This window comes from Solanum verrucosum, unplaced genomic scaffold (genome assembly GCF_900185275.1).
Source record: "Solanum verrucosum unplaced genomic scaffold, falcon-dt-bn FXZP01000261.1, whole genome shotgun sequence".
Classification (NCBI taxonomy): domain Eukaryota; kingdom Viridiplantae; phylum Streptophyta; class Magnoliopsida; order Solanales; family Solanaceae; genus Solanum; species Solanum verrucosum.
Window position 1 is genome coordinate 2,588,286 of NW_026019969.1, and position 20,873 is coordinate 2,609,158.

At 29.9% G+C, this 20,873-nt stretch overlaps 3 protein-coding genes across 3 annotated transcripts; 1 reads left to right on the plus strand and 2 right to left on the minus strand.

Moving 5' to 3' along the window:
* Positions 1 to 994: 994 nt before the first annotated feature.
* LOC125816498 (cytochrome b561 and DOMON domain-containing protein At3g61750) lies at positions 995 to 3,245 on the minus strand. Its single transcript, XM_049496110.1, is given in 4 exon segments — positions 995 to 1,270; positions 1,528 to 1,817; positions 2,012 to 2,405; positions 3,033 to 3,245. Coding segments are annotated over 4 exon segments (1,173 nt in total).
* A 5,099-nt stretch (positions 3,246 to 8,344) lies between these two features.
* Positions 8,345 to 10,250, minus strand: LOC125815979 (uncharacterized). Its single transcript, XM_049495555.1, has 2 exons — positions 9,775 to 10,250; positions 8,345 to 9,046 (listed from the first exon to the last, which is right to left on the minus strand). The coding sequence occupies exons 1-2, from the start codon at positions 9,826 to 9,828 to the stop codon at positions 8,345 to 8,347; spliced, it is 756 nt and encodes a 251-aa protein (XP_049351512.1). The 5' UTR covers positions 9,829 to 10,250.
* A 1,393-nt stretch (positions 10,251 to 11,643) lies between these two features.
* Positions 11,644 to 13,750, plus strand: LOC125816467 (wax ester synthase/diacylglycerol acyltransferase 5-like). Its single transcript, XM_049496078.1, has 7 exons — positions 11,644 to 11,874; positions 11,960 to 12,560; positions 12,796 to 12,875; positions 12,997 to 13,029; positions 13,180 to 13,206; positions 13,306 to 13,443; positions 13,582 to 13,750. Exons 1-7 carry the CDS (start codon positions 11,644 to 11,646, stop codon positions 13,744 to 13,746), a joined length of 1,275 nt encoding a protein of 424 aa, XP_049352035.1. The 3' UTR covers positions 13,747 to 13,750.
* The last annotated feature ends 7,123 nt before the right edge of the window (positions 13,751 to 20,873 follow it).

Consider the following 20,873-nt stretch of genomic DNA (forward strand, 5'->3'; position numbering starts at 1 on the left):
TTTGGATGGAGTTCTGGAAAGTGCTTAATTAAGTTTATTGACCATTTAACCAAATTGCCTGTGCTGACTTCGCCATTGACCATATATCTTTATTCAGGAATGAGATACATTTTTTCTGTTTTCTGTATATAACTCCTCCCTCTCTCACTCACTCTCTCTCTCTCTCTCACACACACATATATATATTAGCATTTCTTTCTGATTCTCTCTCTCTCTCTCTCTCTCTCTCTCTCTCATAAATTAGCATTTCTTTCTGATTCTGGCGTGAATTTGCTTCACTTTCTAATGGGATGCACCATCATCTCTTTTCTCAGTCCAATAAAGAAAGAGCAACTGCAATGTTGATCTAAATTTAAGTTCCAAGTTGTACAAAGGAAGCTTGCAGAGGCACACTTTTATTTACTTACAGTATTTAGTAGAACCTAGAGTTGCATAAAATGATTCCAAGTTCCGATGTTAAAAAGTACTGAAAACTGAGTGTATGTCATTGCTAAGAACCACTCCTGTTCATTCCTCCTATATGCTGGCTGGATATTATCCTGAGTAATCATGTAGCATACATTGTAAGACTATTAGGTGTCTAACAACAGCTCTGATGAGTAGAGGGTAAAATACATACTGATTCAATGTCACAATACTATACCGGTGATCTCCAGAAACAAATGTTTGCTAGGTAAAAGTTGTCAATACATGTAAATTGTAATCTATCGGAAAGCACTGAAGAATGTGAAATAAAGAAGGGAAAGTTCAGTTTTTCCTTCAGAGGAGAAATATTTGAAGAGCACCAGCAAAGGTGTTGAGTTTGTTTCAAGGAGGCTTGACCCTTAGAGTACTGAGCCTGCTGAATCCAAATTCACCCACAAAAGTATAATTTGGACAGAATTCTATACAACTATGGTAAAGAGCACTCCTATTGGTGAATGAAATGCTTGGGGGGGGGGGATCTACTTGTTCACCCAGTCTACCTATAACAATTAAAGTTTTTAGATCTTTGCTAGATTGTATTCATAGCGTAGTTTGAAGGAAGAGTTGGTTCATCCAACTTCTTTTGCCTTAGCAACATTTCCAGGATGATGCATGCCAGCATTGTTGAAGCGAGAATAAATCCGTAACTTATTTTCCATCCTTGCCCTGCACCTGCATAATGCATCCCCAATACTATGTTCAAAGCTCCAAAGAAGAGAGCTGTCCTCCCCACCCAACTGTGATAATAATTCCAGTACTTGCGATACTTGCTGTCTATATCTGGTCTTACGAAGAATGCCAAAACCTACACGTGATTGTAAAAGTAAAGCGAATGTTAGAACATTTTCTATGATCCTAAAATATGTGACATAACACAGACATTGAGTCATTGACATAAATTTTAAAAAGGAAAGCATTCATTCAATAGAATGAACATGTTTGCCAATCTTTTCTACTATATTTGTTCTCCATGATTAGTGTTGCAGCAACTAAAACATAGTTTTAGCATATGATCGATCAAGTTTTCAGTATCATTTTTGCTGAATGAGATTAGGGACAAACCTGAAGAATGCTAGGCACAAGAATAAGAATGCCTATGCCTTGATGTCCTGGAATATCGGGTTGCAGCTTGTTGTCGAGCTGAATTCCAAGAACCACTCCGGCAAGTCCTAGTATGAATCCTATGAATTGAGCAGATACATGAAAGCAGTACCATAATGGTTGGCTCCTAAAGTGTCTTGTGAAAATGGCTCCAAAGGGCAAGAATAGTCCCCATCCCAATATACCCAATACCCCATGGGTCTTTGAGCTAATATAGTTATTAGGTGTAGCAGTGACAGCAAATGGAGAACCTGAGGAGAAAGAGAAACATCTCAACCAAAGTAGACAAACATCTAAATACAAGCTTTATGAAGACAACTGAGAATGGAGCTAATATGTATAAATTGTTGATTGTGAAAAAGGCCATTGCTTTAGTGCACATATTACAGTTAATTTTGATACACTTGTTCTTAAACTTGATACTTAGAGACAGAGATAAGCCGACCTGAAGAGAAGTCAAATTTTATGGTTGTTTTATCCTCATGAGCGGTTAGATGGTGGTGCTGAGGATATTTGGTGAAGGCTAGTAACATTGGTTGAGTTTTGAGAGGAGTTGGGTACTTCTACTGGAAGGCCAAGTAAACTGTGGCACCTTGAAGATAGATGAGAGGTGGAACACTTGCCAATGGCAACTCTCCTTTATCTGGTATGATTTTCGAGGGAGTGAAGCCCTCAACATAATACTGTTTGATTTTTCCATGACCTGCAGGAGTCACCCATCCAGCCATACAGCTAGAATTGATCATCATTCCGTCGCGGGAGAACCCTATTCCTACCCATCCACTTGTGTAAATGGTTGATAACACAATGGTGATCACATTGTCTTTACTTTGAGAGTACTGTAATCAGAAATTTAGTTGGAAGTCATTATAATTGCATTATAAGCTGCTACATGATGTTCAATATTGCTTGGCACTTTATCTTCTTTTTTTTCTGTCCTGAAAAAGACAGACACCTTTCGTTATCTAGAAACTCCTAATATTTACCTTCTAATTTTGTCCTTAATGAGATGTTCTTCTACAGTTGACATGCATGATTGTGTGGACCTAGTGTAAGTCCTTTATTTCTTAAACTCAATGTCTAGTCAAATGATGCTAAATAATTGGGAGGATGGGAGTACATCAGCCTCATCGTTTTTAAAGCATGAATGTTGAAACTTAGTGTTTTCTTGTTGTATACTCAGTTGGCAATACAATGGCGACAAGCGACAACATTATCTTTACTCTGTGAGTACTGATCCTGAAACTAAGATTGATGTCATTCAAGTTTATTGTTCTGTTGGTGTAAAATTTTGAATCTTTTTGCAATCTTATTGTTAATGACTTTGCATTAGGGACTTTTTCTGGTGATATATTGGAATACTATCAGGTCATTGGTTATAACAATGCGATGATGAGTTGATAATACTAGATGCTAATAGTCTTGTAAATCCAAATGTATATTGTGCAATGTTTAAGAATACTTGCACGCAGCAGAAAAGAGTTCCAAACAGGTTGACAAACCATATTTTCAAGACCACCATATGGAGGAGGAAGAAATTCTGCCAGATTAACGCTACAAAGCGCTTTTTCATCTTCATCAATAGCCATAACTACCACATTCTTCTCTCTTTGAAAACCAAACAAAATCACAAAGAACACTGACAGCACCAACAATCTTGAGATTTCATCTGTTTTCATATTTTTTTCTACCAAGAAAATGAATCAATACTTAGAGCAGCCTATGTTGTACTGCTGTATAGGCAATGAAGAAACTGTTCAAGATCAAGGTTTGGTAAAGGTTGTTTGTTAGTAAATTGTTTTCTTGAAGTTGAGGTTTATTAAAGATTGAAGAAGAAGGTGGTGGGGATGGTGGTTGGAAGTGGCTGGTAATAATTACAAGACTCTAGATTTGAGTACGAAGGAGATACATTAGTTACATTTATATATGAAAAATCGAGATCTGGCATCATGATTTTATTGAGGTTAAAAGTATAATTGATAGAAATAACTGACCATGGACTACTGAAATAAATAAATTAAGAACAAATCGAGAATCTATTTGAAAATTACAAATTTATAATTTGTAGGTTTTCTCTTGAGAATTAAGAAAGAAAACGTTACCAAGTTTTCTTTTTGAATTTTAATTTATTTTTATGTCGATTAACTTAATTCCATATTCATAGAAAAAGAAAAGAAAAACAAGTCGTCTAAGAAATTAGTGGTTGATGTTGGAAAAAAAAGGAATACAAGTTGAAGCTGAAAGAAATGCATTTGAGAGTTAAATGTTTGTGTTTAACATGAATTTTATTTGAAAAAAAAGGTTTAAATTTGTGATTCAAATTATTACTTAAAATACTCCTCAAACAAGATTCAAATTTTGAAAGAATTACCTTATTATAGTGTTGGCTTTTATCCACAACTAAGCTCAATAAGCGAAAAATCAAAGAAAGATTCGAGATTGAGCATTTTATAAAAAAATCTTTATTCAACATTAAATTTAATATGGGTACAACAATTTAAAATTAAATTTATATTACGATGAATTTGGTCTAGTTTTACTCCACATATAATGAACTATATACTATTTGTTTTGTACATCGTTATTTTTGTTTCTTTTCCTTTTTCACCTTCCTAAGTTCTTTTTGTTTCTTTTGAGTTAATGAGAACTAATATCTCTATCCCTCGCGGATAAAAATAAAATCTGTATACATTTTAGTATTCTCAAACTCTACTTATAAAATTATAATGATATATTATTATTGTTATTACAAAAAAATCTACTTACTCCTAATGAACTTGAGTTCGTGGCACTGCAGTCTGCAGGTCTGCTCCTCTATTTAATTAAAAAGTAAAAGAAACTCCTTTTGCGTATCTTCCAAATTTCTTCAGATATTCTACAGGCCTATAATTGATTATTAATATATGAATATTGATTTGATGGATATGCTAGCACTAAATTATTTCAGAAGATGTTCGTGTTCTCTTATTTCGGCAAAGCAAATTTTTGTGGCATTGGTCAAATTTTAAGAGTCAAATCGTTAATTTGGACATGTATTTATTAATTTAAAAAAAAAAAAAAATTACACATTTTTTAAAAAAGAAATGTAATTCATAATAATTGATAACTCAAAATATTTAAAAAATACCGAAAAAATCATTGTAAGACTTTCAATCATTGAAACTCCAAAATTAAGTCTTCTTATCACGAGGTTGATGTAAATAGAAGTGTAGAACTATATAGACTAGTTTAAATACTTTTATTATATTTATTAAATTACAAGAATATACAATTTAAGACTTTTATTAACATAATATGCACATATTTCTTTTTAATTATAAACTTAACTTTTTAATTACCAATATTGCAAAGACTGGATTTTTCGTGTTTTATTAATATTAAACTTTCCCCTTTTTTTGGATTATGTGCATAATTTATGGGGATGGATAAATATGATATTACTTTTTCTTATTTTTTAACTTCCCAATCAAAGTTTACTGGCTTACACGTTTTCTTCTTTTCCATTCTTTTATCTCTTTTCCTTTTTGAGTTAATCTATGTATGTAGAGAAAAATATTTATGTATTTGATCATATATTCTCTTCATAGCATTTATTTTTGTTACTTTTTATGTAATCTAGTTTTGGCAGGAATGTTTTCTTTATTGTTGTCTTTAATTATTCTCAATAGTTCACATTCAGTTCATCTTCTTTAGGTTTTATCCGTCGTTTCATATTAAGTTCTTCATCGGTTTATTTTCAGTTCAGATTTCATCTACACTTTCTTATCAGTATTTCTATGGAGAAGACGCTCAGAAAAAGTCCTAGATTTAATTGGTCTACTGTTGTTGCTGACAGTTCGCTTGTTTTTAAGTGATGAACATGGGGCAAAGCATACAAAAGCGGCCTTTGGAGTGGTGCAAAACTGTCAAAAATGATTCTTGTGCTCTTAATTTGTACTGATTATTATGGGAAAAAGAAGGATATTGACTGGAACAAGGATGTACATTATGTTTTTTGTTATACATTTGAATAACACTTTAATTGGTATTTTCGATCATTTTGATGCATATTTTTTGTTCATCTTCTTTAGGTTTTATCCGTCGTTTCATATTAAGTTCTTCATCGGTTTATTTTCAGTTCAGATTTCATCTACACTTTCTTATCAGTATTTCTATGGAGAAGACGCTCAGAAAAAGTCCTAGATTTAATTGGTCTACTGTTGTTGCTGACAGTTCGCTTGTTTTTAAGTGATGAACATGGGGCAAAGCATACAAAAGCGGCCTTTGGAGTGGTGCAAAACTGTCAAAAATGATTCTTGTGCTCTTAATTTGTACTGATTATTATGGGAAAAAGAAGGATATTGACTGGAACAAGGATGTACATTATGTTTTTTGTTATACATTTGAATAACACTTTAATTGGTATTTTCGATCATTTTGATGCATATTTTTTGTTCATCCATCTAACTATTACATATATTTATTACTGTATATATTGTTACAATGTTGGTTCCATTGTGCTATCAAAATACAATTTTTATGTAGTTATCTTTACAGAATCACGTAGTAATGTTAGTATATATTACCAACAATCAATACATATTATACCAACAATTGAAATGAATATATAAGTTTGATATTCAAAAAGGTAAATTTATGTTTATCTCGGAAAAAATTGTAATTTATTTTCACCAAGAAAACAACAATGTATTAAACAAAGTTACCTTAAACAAACACCCAAACACCATTGTTATAACATTTATTACTCCGGCATTACAAATTAGCCAATAACTTTTTATTTTACACCAATATTACTTTTGAATGCTTAAAATATATATTTAATACATAATCATATATATTAGACTTTACAGAACCATTTTCTTATATAAATTTGGTGTATAAAAAACTTAGTTTATATCATTAAATATCTTAAAACAATAAATATGAATTGTATTTAATCAAGAAAACAACAATGTGTTATTCAAATACACAAACACCAATGTTATAACATTCTATACACCAATATTACAAATTAGTAATTCAACATTCACCAATATTAGTACAAAGTGAAATCAACATTCTCCAAAATTAACTGAAATTCTATAAAACCATAAAATATCCAACAACATAAAAAAATTAAATAAAACCAAAAAAACAATTATAACACAACAATGTTAATTCAGAGATGGAAATTTAGGGCAAGTCTTCTTGTTATGCCCAGGTGTACCATATTTACTACAACTGACCTTACACCTTTTGAATTTCCCTTCATTGAATCCCTTTTTAGTGTCGTTATTTGGTGGTCTCTCTTGTTGCTTTCTCGCATCAGGTGGTAACACTATCTCTTCTAAAAAATCTGATGGAATCTCTCATGTGCTTTCGCAAGGCAATGGTTCGAGATTGCACAAGTATCTAGAAAATTCGTATTACTATAATAGGATGAACAATAATTCTCGCGATGTTTGTTTCTGTATCGGATAGCAGCAACTGCATGACTACTTTCATGTGTTACATTACAACTTATTGTTATTCAAAACAATTAGTGAGATTAGTAAATAACTAGTACATGAACAACCTAGTACAATTATAATTTGATAAGAAATTCAGCAATATAGATATATAACATAATGGTGTTTACAAGTGCGCATACACCAAGCTAATTATGTGTTTTTTTCCATAAATTATCTAAAATTAATGAAATACACTTACACATATACCAAAAAAAGAAGCTTAAATATCTAAAATATATCAATTACACCATCATACACATCACTAATATGGTCAATTTTTGAATTAAAAATCACGGAAAAAAATACCCAATTTTTTAAATTTCATTTTGTAAACCAATCAACCAATTCCGTAGCAACAAATACACATACAACAAACAAATTTGGTGTATATTTATACCATATCAAATATGCCAACGCCATCCAACAAAATACTATTATTGTCCGATTTAAAAATAGAAATCACAAAAAAAAAGAAAAATTTAAATTCGATAGTTAAATCAATCACCAATTATGCCATGCTCTTTCCACACATACTTGTTGCATTCCATTGTCCATTGTGTTGAATTAGAATTGAAACCATGTTTATATCCATAATTGAAAAAACTTTAAGAATAGAAGTGGTAGAGTGTTTTGTTTTTGGTAAAATACGTAGTTTGATGAGGGGAGGGAATATGTAACAATTGCAGTTAAATGTGGAAGGAAAATATAAAAATGGGAAAAATTTAAGGAATGGGAGAAAACTGTGCCTTATCATGCCTCTATTATTTATTTATTTTTGGTAATATTATTTTCCGTTTCTAATGGGAGAAATCGTGGGTAATCAGGTCTCTATATTCCCTTTTTTTATTAATTAATATTATTTTCTATTTTTGAAAAAATAATATTGCTATATTGATGAAAAATAAAATTATTGTTATATAGTGGTTATTAAGTTCTTTATATGGTATATTTATGTTTTTTACTAGTCTATATGTGTTTTTCTAAGTAGGATAATCAATACAATGATATGCCAGAAGTTAAAATGCTGAATTATGTGTTTGGAATAGATAAAACAAAGTAACAAGAGACCATTCACAATATAAAATCACTATCTCCTCACCTAAATAAAACCAACAATCTCCATTGCCCCTTCTCCTTCCTCATGAAAAAGCAAAAAGAAAGGGGGGATGGAAATAGAAATTAGAAAAAAGGGTATAACATAAAAAAAAAAAAATTTAAAAAAAAAAAACTCATTTTACAAGTGCCTTCACATTTTTTTTCAGTTCACTTGGAAAATCATGGCTTTTTCATTAAGGTGCAGATGATTTTGGCATCCTATAAATATGTTCTTCACCACTTTTTTCATCAACAACAAAAACCCATTTGCTCTTATCACCCTTTTTCACTACATGCCCATTTTTATTCTCTCCACCTCTAATTAAATGAGAATAACATCCTGATTTGCTCCTATTTTCCTTTTTCCCAAACTCTGTGCTTTTACCAATCATTGTAACTTCTAATCCTTTACCAATTGGATGTTGTAGTGATCTTACCTTTACTTTATTCTCCACTTTCTTCAAATGTCCTCCTATTCCTTTTCTCCCTTGTACATTATTCGTAACGACGACTGATCTTCTTGGATTAACGTCAAGTTTCTCCATCAACCTCTCGTAATCATTTGTCTTCCGATCTACTAATGAGAAATCGATGTTCTCGTAGTTGTGTAAGATTTCAACAGGGTCCCCTGTTTTGAATTCTACCATGTCGTTTAGCCCTGTTTCTTGAATTACTTTTTGTGTTTTGTCGAGTATTGGTTCGGGTATAATGCAGACTAATTTGCCCCCTGTTTGACGAGCTGCCGCTGCTAAGGCTACGGTTGAGGGTGAGCCTTCTGTTGTGACTTCCACTATTAGCTTCGCGCTCATTCCAGCTGCTAATGCTGATAGGAATTCATTGCACTCTGGTTCTTGTGTTCCAGTACATGAATTGCACATCTGATTGTGTTTGCCACACTGCAAATTATTCCAACAAATCAGTCAGTTATGTGTGAATTTGGTATTTACAAATGAGCACACATTATAATGTTTCTTTAGAAGGAACATGGTGGTATTTGAATTTTTGATGTGAATGGGTTTGATCTCATGACCTTTGCAATGCATTCTATGGGGCTCAAAATTAGGTGGACGTCTATGTGGCGTTATAATTTACACATGGGATGCCACATTTTATTCCATTAAAAGGAAGGGTAGAAGTGATCTAATAGTTAGACACGAGGGATAACTTTGAGCCCAAAATAATTGAAGGGTATATCTGGTCTATTTCATATAATCGAAGGATAGTTTTGACCCTTTTCCATTGTAGATATTGTAAGAAGAAAATGTTAAATCTCAAATGGATATCAATGCTTTTTCAATAGAGGATGAAATTTTTGACCAGGTAAATTAAAAGAATCGGTATTTTAAAAAATCAGAGCCATTCTTTCTATGTTACACAAAGGAGGTTTTGTTATTATTATTATTTTTTAGTTTTCTGAAATATACAGGCATGCTTCCATTGGTTTCTCATCCACATGTACCAGGAATCAGAATTTTGTTCGTTAAAATTAGAGAATTTATATGGGCAAGGCAGCCCGGTGCATAAAATAACATATATTAGCAGAGTTCAAGAAGAGTCGCAATCCAAGGGATGCTCAAAACAGAGCCAAAAGGAAGAGATGTAAATAATTAAATAGGAGACTTACCAATTTGAGGGTGTCAAGATATGCATTGGCAGCATATTTTGGGGACCAGGCCATTCTAAGTATTATTAATTAGCGTTTCAATGAGCAAACAACACAAAATTGTAATTAAGAAGCTAATTAATCCAATCGTTGCCGGCTGCCTTGTTTAATGATCACCTCCTTAATCTCTCTATTTTCTTCCTTGTTACGTTGTTAAACGTAATTTTGTGATATTTTCTTTTCAAAGGTAGTTATTAATTAGTACTAGAGAGATATTTAAGGACGATTATATTACTTGTGTGATACATGGGGGAGTTTAAAGTTTTGAAAATTTGTGGTTAACGAGGATAAACCGGGGCTTAGTAATTAATCCCACGCATTTTGGGGGGAATATATCCTCGTTTTGACCAACTAGATTTACCTTCCGAAAATCTACCTATTTTTAATTAGAAAAAATGGAATTTCAAAGATATTTGCGTTTGAACAAAATCGTTTGAGTGAGTACAAATGTACAATAAAAGAAAATATTATAACTACTACACTTTGTAGATTGTAGTTAATTAGTATTTTACTATTTAAATGGACGGAATTTCACAAATTAAAGCTTGACCTTTTCAGATCTAGTGATGTTATTTACGACATTAAAAGAAATAATTCATTTCTATAAACATGTAACTTTGATTTATTTGTAACATATCTTTCATCTGTCTTCTTAGTTTTAAGACTTTTGAATTTTCTTTTCATTCTTGTAATATTTCACTTGTATTCTTTTGAAGTGAATTAAATTTTAATTTTATTGTGTCCAAAAATTAGACATAAATTAAATTTTTTTCCAAATCTCATAATTTTTTGATATTTTCATTTATTATTTATTAGCTATTTTTATATAATAATAATAATAATAATAATAATAGCGATTTAATCACTATATATATTCGATTTCCACTACGAGATCGTGACTACCTAGCTAACTTCTAAATAATTTAATTAGTTAGTGTAAAGATAAGATTGTAGCAAAAAAGAGAGACTATACAAAGATCTCCCATCTTATTTAATGCCAAATATTGAGTCACTTAATTTGCAATAACGTGGCATGCATCTAAATTCATATGTTCACAAGTTTCGTTTGGTACCTTTTGTCTCTTCTCAGAAAAAAGTGACAACATTTTTCCCAACTGTCTCAGCTATTTCTCTTCTACTTGTTACATACTAACAAATGGTACAAGGATAGCCATTGAACTTTAAATAAATGTTAAAATAATTACATCAATCAACCTACCGACCTTTAAATGCGTCGTACTAAATCATTATTCCATTTTATGTATGTTTTCAGAGAATTTAAGATGTAGGGAACAAATTCACTTCCCTATTCCACTGATTAGTGTGGAGCTACAAGTTTATTTGTCGATTCAATAGAATCTAATAACTTTAGCTTAAATATTATTTTTATATATTAAAATTAATTTAATATTCTATTTAAAATTCAATAATGAAGCTATTTTTTTTTATTCAAAATTTGCCCTCACCTTAGAGCCTGATGACTGTTCTAGTCCCTAACCTATAAGATATACTTAATAAAAAACGCATATCATCATGTCAAAAATTATAATTGATGGTAAAACCATGTAACATCATTTCTTAATCAAGTTTATTAGGTTGGCAAACGCCATACTCAATCATGACTTCAATTCGAGCCATCACTGATGCATCGATCACTTGGATCGATCATTATCAAGCAGTTGTGCCAATTTATGAATTTAATAAAAGTTTCTCTTTAGTTTACAGTTGAAATGTAACTACTCTTTGTCCACCCAATTAAAGCTAAGCTAAGCTTCCTTTCTTCTTTAAATAATTTCAGCAGTATCTGCTAAATCGTATAGTTTGATTAATATGGAGTGTGGTGGAGAGAAAATGGTTCTCAAGCCTATACGAACATCAAAGAAATTAGATGATGAAGAAGAAGCAATATTATTGAGTCCAGGTTCTCGAATGTTCCATGAACCTAACTACAATATTCACATTATAGCAATCATGGGTTGGAAAATACCACTAGATATTAACTCTCTCAAAGCCCAAATACCAAGCAAGTTGCTTAAACACCCACGCTTCTCCAGTTTGCAGGTAATTACTATTCCAGTTCGTTTTTTTTTTACTTGTCCGCTATACTAAAAATTAGTATAGCTTATTGCAAATATATTACGTACAGGTCATGGATGAGAGTGGAGAAATGAGATGGGTTCCGACGACAGTGAATATAGATGATCATGTCATAGTACCCCAGCTGGATATTATTAATAATAGTAATATGGACACAGACAAGTTGGTCGAACAGTATTTATCAAACCTAAGCACGACAACTATTGACATATCGAAACCTCTATGGGATATTCACATACTTAACGTGAAAACATCCCATGCTGAGGCAACTTCTATTTTCCGTTTTCACCATTCTCTTGGAGATGGAATTGCCCTTATGTCCCTCTTACTCTCTTGTTTTCGAAAAACATCGGATCCTACTTCTTTGCCTACACTTCCAGTTTCTTCGAAGAACAAATCGAATAGTAAAAATATTAGGTCGTTGATATGGCAGTACATTGTGAAGTTGTGGCTGTTCATCAGGCTTTTGTTCAATACAGTTGTTGATGTTTTGCTTTTTATAGCGACTGCTCTATTCTTGAAGGATTCTCAATCACCTTTTACAGTTGCAAAAGGATTTAACAAAAACCACTCTACTGGCCAGAGATTTATCTATCGGACTGTTAGCTTGGATGATATTAAATTTATAAAAAATGCGACAAACGCTGTAAGTATTATATTATATATAGATATGCTTATTAATTTGAACGTTGTTTCAGTGTTTTGGCCTTTTAATTACTTGTATCTGATTTATATATCTTTAGACGATTAACGACGTTATTTTGGGAATAACACAAGCGGCTTTGTCTCGTTATATCAACCGAAAATACGGTAATTAATTAAGCTCTTTTTGTATAAATTCGCCGCTACCCAAAGGGGGCTAACGTCGATTTCTTAATTAACTAGATGTTGAAGGCAAGATGAAAGAACAAATGAGATGCAGAGCCACTGTTCTAGTGAATCTGAGACCAGCTTTGGGAGTTCAAGTAAGTATTTCTTCATCATGTGTTGCTATATATATATATATATATATATATATATATATATATATATGTGTGTGTGTGTACGTGATTAATTATGAGTTGGCATGGCTTTATATGACGACAGGCCGTAGCAGAAATGATTGAGAAGAATGCGATAGTAATACAAGGAAATTGTTTTGGCTTTGTCATAATTCCTTTAGATATAGCTCAATTACAAAATCCTCTGGATTATGTTCACAAAGCTAAGATATCAATGGATCGAAAAAAGCGTTCTCTTGAGTCTCAATGTACCTTTTACATTTTACAGCTTTTCCTCAACTTGTTTGGCTTTAAGGTACTCCAAATTTTATTTCCCCTCTTTACACCTTAAAATTATCAAGAAAATATTGAACATTGAATTAACTATTAATTAATGTAACATTTGGCAACCTAGGGTGCAACAAAACTTGCTAAAAGAGTTCCATCTCAAACAACACTAGCTTTTTCAAACGTAGCTGGTCCACTTGAAGAAGTTTCTTTCTCAGGCCATCCATTGGCATTCCTTGCCCCTACATGCTATGGCCAGCCCACTGTAAGTTTCTTCCATCAACGAAATTAGTAACTATATATTTTCAATCACAGACGAGTTGACATTGGTTATATATATATAAGAATATTATATTTTCATACCGTTAGGCCGAAATCGCTAAATTTAATTACTATATTGTAGGGGCTAATGGTTCATGCGTGTAGCTATGCGAAGAAGTTAACATTTGCTATAACAGTTGATGAAGGAATGATTTCAGATCCTAACCAGCTTGGTGATGATTTTGTCAATTCATTTATAAGCATCAACGAGGCTGCTCTTTCAAAATTCAGAACCAAAGTTGATTAGCTCATTACACATTTAAAATTTATATTTTGTTATTTAATACTGTACTGGCTATACATTGTAATAAAGTAGAATTATTATCCTTGTGTTTGTACCAATTTTATGGTCAATAAGTAGATCACTTCCTAAAAAAAGAAAAATAACTGCAGCATTTGAGTTATGCAGCTTGAATTTAGAGCACGTTTGAATTGATTTATTTTAAGTGTTTTTAAATTAAAATATTTTTTAAGTACTTTTTGAATTGTTGAATAAATAAAAAAAAGTGCTTATATCAACTAAAATAATAAATATAAGTCAAAAACTAAAGAAACCAATCCTGAGAGGCTTTTAGATTTGTCAAAAATGGGCCGGCCCAATCTAGCTCCAGCGGGCTGGAGATTCAATAGTTAGCCCAACTCTATTCTACGTCTAAAAGGGCCTCCAAAATGCTAGTCCAATCCAGTCCTAAGCGGGCAGTGGGTTGACCCGTGGGCCAACCTCACAATTTATTTATTTTTAAAGAAACAGAAAATCTATGAGATTTATATTTCGAATAGAGATTAAGTATTATCCACTAATAGTGGATAAGAAAATTACTCCGTTAGTTGTAAACCCCCTCCCCTCCATGTGCATATGCCCTTTTACTATTCAAGTGAATTTGGTGATAAAGAACTTTAGAAACTTGATTTTCAATTGATAAATTTATTATCTATGTTAAAAAATGTGAAGACAAGTTTATTCACTTTGAAGGGAATCAATAAGGATATTGCTAGAGTGATGATAGAGGTAAAACAAAAGCAAACTTTAGTCACTTGTGTATCTACTTTGAAACTGACTTTGATTATTTCCATTGCTACCACTAAGAACATTCTCGTTAATGAAGTCAGTAAAGAATGATCTGCATAATAAGATTGATGAATATCTTTTGAATGGTTGTTTAGTTTGCTATATAGAGCGTAGTATATTTATAATTAGCTCATCGAGGAAAATTATAAAGTGAATGATGTTCTTTTTGCTAATATAGTACTATATAAAGGTTGCTGGTCAACTTGTTATTACCGTAAATTTTATATAAATAAATCAAATATCTATTTTGAAGATAAAAAGTCTTTTTGTGTGATTTGTTATTGTCTTTAATTTTGTGTTTGACAAAGTCCTTTGGCATTTGAGTTACCGCTACTCAACGATAAATATATTTGTTTTATCTAGGTGAAAGTAATTCGAAAATTCGGATCCAATGAGAAAAATATTATTAAGGACACAATAAATTTTACGAACTCAAAATTTTTCATTAAATCTTTTACTTTTACTTTTTCATTTTTTAATTTACTTCAATTTATGATTTACTATTTTAAACACAAAATATCAACAAAAGTAAAATTAAACTTTTGCTATGTTCTAGAATAAAATTACTTCTGAGAAAGCCTACTACACTCAAAATCACTTACTTTTCCCTAAAATATTAGGTAAGTACTCTAACTCTCTATTAAAAATATTTTGTTAAGAAAGGAACACTTTAAATTTCATAAAAGAATTGGCCGAACATGCAAGGGCAGATCTAGGGGTGCAAAAGGCTCACTTGAATCTTAGATTTCTGACAAATAATTACATTTTATACAAAAAATAAAAATAAAATTCAAATTTATATAACTTATTTTTTTTCCGTTAGTCTCTAAAATAATGACATATTTTTATATTAAGTAATAATTTAATGTAATATGTCTATTTCTATCTTTAACGAAATAATTTATAGTCACACAAATATCTATGACTTAGTTTAGAAAACATGTTTCAAAAGTTTTTCTCTATTTAAACTTCCTACCAAGTCAAACTATATCACATAAATTGAGATGAAGGAAGTATGTATTTATGTACCTAAATAAATTTTGAATTCTCTAATAAGATGGAAAATATTATTAGCCACTTCGAACAGGCTTTAGAATAAATTTAGATGATTTATTTTTTTTCAGGAAAAGTTTGATCACATGATGCTAATTATTATTCCAATTATCTCACTTAATTTTATCGAGTTAATATCTCAAAAGGTCACTCAACTTTGAGAATTTATCTAGCAAAGTCATTGAACTTTGTTTTGTATCAATAAAATCACTAAACTTAGACATTTCTATCAATAAAATCACTCAATCAAATTTATTATTAAATAAAATATTGACATAGCAAAATAAATTACTTGTATATTTTTATATAAGGTAAACACGGACCCACAAATAAATAAAATTAAAGAAAGCTTATTAAAAAAATTCGGACAGACTTAATCACGGAAACAATTTTTTTTTTTTATGATATTGTTGTATAGTTTATGTCTTGATTTAATAAATAATTAAATGAAAAAAAATTCTTAGTGAAACATATTTTGGTATTACTGTAATACCATAATATTTACTTTGTCTCCTTAATAAAAAAATGAGTACAAGTACTTCAGCAAAACAACAAATTAAATCCAAAACAGGAAGAAAAACAATAAACAAATGTCAAAATAGAACAGGTAAGTATTATTACTAATTAAGTTCTTTGACGTGTAATTTATTTAGAGTTTCTTGCTATATATAATGGGTAAAGATCTACTTTTCCTTCGTAATTCCACTGTTTGCTAACATTAGATTTGTTTGAGCTTGAATAAATTAATTTTCAAAATTGCTGATAAATAAGTTTTGAAATTTGAAATCATTTTCGGACATACATTTTAGTTGTTTTTGTTTTAAAAAAATAATTGTGAGAGGAAGTGAAAAGTTTTTAATGAGATTTCTTTAATTTTATTTATTTGTGGGATTCATATTTACATGATATAAAAATAATAATTTATTTTGCTATGCCAATACTTTTTTTAGTGATAAATTTGATTGAGTGATTTTATTGATAGAAATGTCTAAGTTTAGTGATTTTAATGATACAAATATCTAAGTTTAGTGATTTTAATGATACAAAAGAAAGTTCAATAATTTTACTAGATAAATTCTGAAAGTTGAGTGACCTTTTGAGATATTAACTCAATTTTATCTCTAGCAGAGGATGTAAGCAAATTGGATGCCTCTCATCACAAACTTGCACAAATTAAAGGTGTGTGTAATAACTTTTAGCATCACTTTAATGTTTATTTGAAAGAAAACCATTCAAAATTTAGGAGCTAATCTACATAAATTAGAGACGTGACATATTTTGTTGGGTAGTTTGTTCAATTAAATAGTGACTCCCTAGCTAACTTCTGGTTTATGTGGTATACAATATACGGATCCACAATATACATAATCTGCATAATTAATGCTAAATATCGTTTCACTTAATTTGATAAGATTTTTGTACACTTGTTAGTGCACGTTTTTTTATATTTTTCTATTTTATCTTTTTAAAAGCCGCCTTGAGGTGGAAGGGGGTTGATGTGAACCTTACCACATAGATTAAATTGCGCCAACTACCAACTTTTTGCTCTGTTCATTTTTAATTATCATGTTATATTTTTCAAAAATTAATTTGATTAATTTTCAAAGTTAAATTATATTATATTGATTCAATATTTTAAAAAATAATTTCAATTTTTTGTATATCAATATGATGAAAAAATATATCGTAAAATGTTAGTCAAAGTTATTACTCTCTCCGTCCACTTTTATTTGTCATGTTACGTTTTTTAAAAATCAATTTGACTAATTTTCAAAGTTAATTAGATTACATTAATTCGATATTTTAAACAAAAAAATTAGATATTCAAAAGTTATATGAAAAGTACTATAAATTGCAATTTTTTTGCATATAATAAAATGTTAGTCAAAGTTTTTATAATAGTATGACAATTAAAAGTGAACGGAGATATATAGTATCATTTGACTCTAAAAAAAATAAAATTATAACAATTAAAAGTGGATGAAACGTTAATCTTGTCATTGCATTGATTATTTCTTCATTTAAGATTCCTCTTTAAGCCTCACACCAGTCACCAATGTACGATTACTGTCTTGTCTTCCCATAAAAATATGTAAGTGGTTCAATTCATTTAACTGTGAATGAGATAATTCTATCCATTTATCAGTTTGATATATTTTGTTCCGACCAATAAGCCCATATAATAAAATTAGGTTTATTTTGACTAAATATATTGTGGCTTAACTTGACCTATAAGTAACTGTCAGAAAATATTTTTTGGAGTTTGTTGTAAAATTCATCTAAAAAAATTAGTGTAATAAATCATTAGATGAAAGCAAAAATAACAATAAAGAGAATGAGAGTTTTTTTTCTTCAATTGAATTAAAATATCGTAAAATATACATCTCAATACATTTATTTAAAGTGATACATTGAAAGACATCAAATTGTGTCACGAATATGGAATCAACCATTTGAGATCATGGAAGATAAGTTACGGGTGTAAGAGTTAACTATAATGGTGAAAGTTCAGTTTTGGAGTAACTTCTTCTAAGTTATGAATATCTACCATGCTTTTATTATTTCATAATACTTTTTTTTGATGTCCATAGAGAATTGGTAACATGCCTCATTAAAATCTTACTAAGAAAAATCGTGTGAAAAAAATTATAATTAATAAAAAAAATAATACACTTATCTTATAATACACATTATTTATTGTTTTGTTAAAATTTAGGAGGACAAAATCTTTATAAAAGAAAAAAAAGAAAAAGAAAAGTGCAACAAGTATTTACTCTCTCTAATAAGAGACATTACTTGAAATTTTGAAGATGATAAAATCCAATATTGCATAATAACTTTCCTGATGTTGAAATCAACAAGACCTTAGTAAACTATTCCACTCAATTATCAACAAAATTATTTAACATTAATTCACCATTCTATTAAAAGTTTGTATCTAAAAAAGAACATTGGTGAAATACATTTTTTTTGTCTTTTATATATATATAGAGATATATATATATATATTTTATTGAACTATAGAATTAGTGTTGTCTTTTATGTTATTGGATTTTTTTCCAACTATATACTTAAACTTCACGGGGTGATCTAAATGTTCAAAATTGAAAAAATTAAAGAAAAACTTTTTTTTAATGGAATTTTCACGTGTCAAACGTGTGAATTTCACCCATCAACATAAATATGATTGTGGCTTTTTAGGAATACAATAATTTCAATTTAAACAGTTTAGGGGGTGATAGAACCCCTGTAAAATTTAAGTATGTAGTTGGAAATCTGATAACACATAAGAGGCATTTGACCATTCTCTCTATATTTGCATGACTGAATAAGTATCATAATTGATTATATTATAGAGTATGATAATATGACAATATTCTTATATGTGCAAATAAACTTTTTTGAAGAAAGAACTTCAAGTATTGCCGTGCATTTATATAACCAACAAAACTTTGATAGTATTTATTAAAATAAACAATTTTGTATTAATCTCATTCGGACGTTTCCACGTAGTAGCAGGGGTGGACATAGTTTGGGTCAATCCAAAATTGAAAATGAAATTCGAACTTCTAAATTATTTGGTTTAAATTTTTGGATTATGGCTTGGACTTTAGATTTCATTTTATAATTTTTGGAAATTTTTATACATAATATTCAGTCTTATTCATATTAAATGTGTCCAATACTAATAAGTTCAATTTTGTGAGGTCCAATAGATTATTATCCTTCGGCCTATCTATTCATTATAGTTTTAAGTCCAATACAAAATTATACGTCATAGACGTTAAGATGATCGATTTTAATCATTGTTAATGGTAGAAAACTGTACATTTGATGAAGAAGCAAACTATTAGGTGAATTGAACTTGTTAATTGATATGACCTACCTTAAAGATTCTAAAGTAAAAATAAAAAATTCGATATATCCACATCGATTAATCTAAAAGCAAACTTAAAATCCAATTAAATCCGAACTTATTTGAATTGCAATTTCTTCAATTCAAAGATTAAAATCCAAACTAAAATTTTTATATCTAGTCCAAATAACCCGAATACTCATTACTTTAATATTTTCCATCAAAATTGAGTGTTGTACTTTGAAAGGTTAAGAGAGTAAGTGCAACAATATCAACCTACGTCGATTAATATTTGTTAGCTTTTCATTATTTAATTTCATCTGTGCTCCAGAATTCAGAGGATTTAAACTAGGTTTAACTAGGAATATTTCTTTACATGACACATGAAAAATGTTTTCAACAATTATTAAATTTATAATGAATAGCTCAATTGACACCTACCACTATTTTTTCAGATTTGACTTTTCTCTACCTTCTGTACCATATGTACAAGGTTCCATCAAAGTCATTAACTTCCCCAAAATAAGGGGTGTACCTAAAAAATCGTCAAATTGCATCAAGTTGATAAATTCAAGAAAACAAATTGATTAGTGTGGTTTGGTGTTGGGAAGGAATATTTGATCATAACGTATGGGTGATTTGGTTTTAACTAAAGAAAATTATATTGAATTAAATTAATTTGACATTATATTTATATAGTTTTTTATATATATATTTTATTAAAAAAATTATAATTTTTTATTTTTAAACGTGAATCATTTCAAGCAGATTATATATCAGAAGACTCGAAATATCAAAAGGATTTCATATTTAAATAGCCAGTGTATACTTTTTATAACTTTTGACTATCTTTTTAAGAAATAAGTGTCAAAAACACACAAAAACTATTCAATTTTTTGGGTTTATACCTAAATTATTGTATGAAACTCACACTCTCAATAGTTTAGGTATGAAACTAAAAAAATGGTATAGTTTAGATGTATTTTTGACACTTATATCCTTTTTTAATGTAAATAAAACTTTTGTAAATTAACTAGTACTTTATTGTATATTTAAAACTCACTCTATTTTAGTGGATTGGGTGGGTGGTTTCTGTGGTGGAGTGGGGTTGGGGGTATTGGCGGAGCCATATATACTTGTGATGTGAGGTGTCGAAAATCTATCTCTACCATAGGCTGGGGTGGGGTGTGGGAATACAATGCGACTTATTTTCTCTACTTTTATTAGAAAAATCATTTTTTTTTATTTTCAAGAAGTTTATTTTCCTAAAAAAAAATTCTATTTTTTTGACTAATCAAATACGAGAAAATAAAAAAACACTTTTCAGTACCTTCGTACCAAATACACCCTTTATCATAAAAAAAATCTAAAAAAAACTAAGAAAAAAAATTCAAAT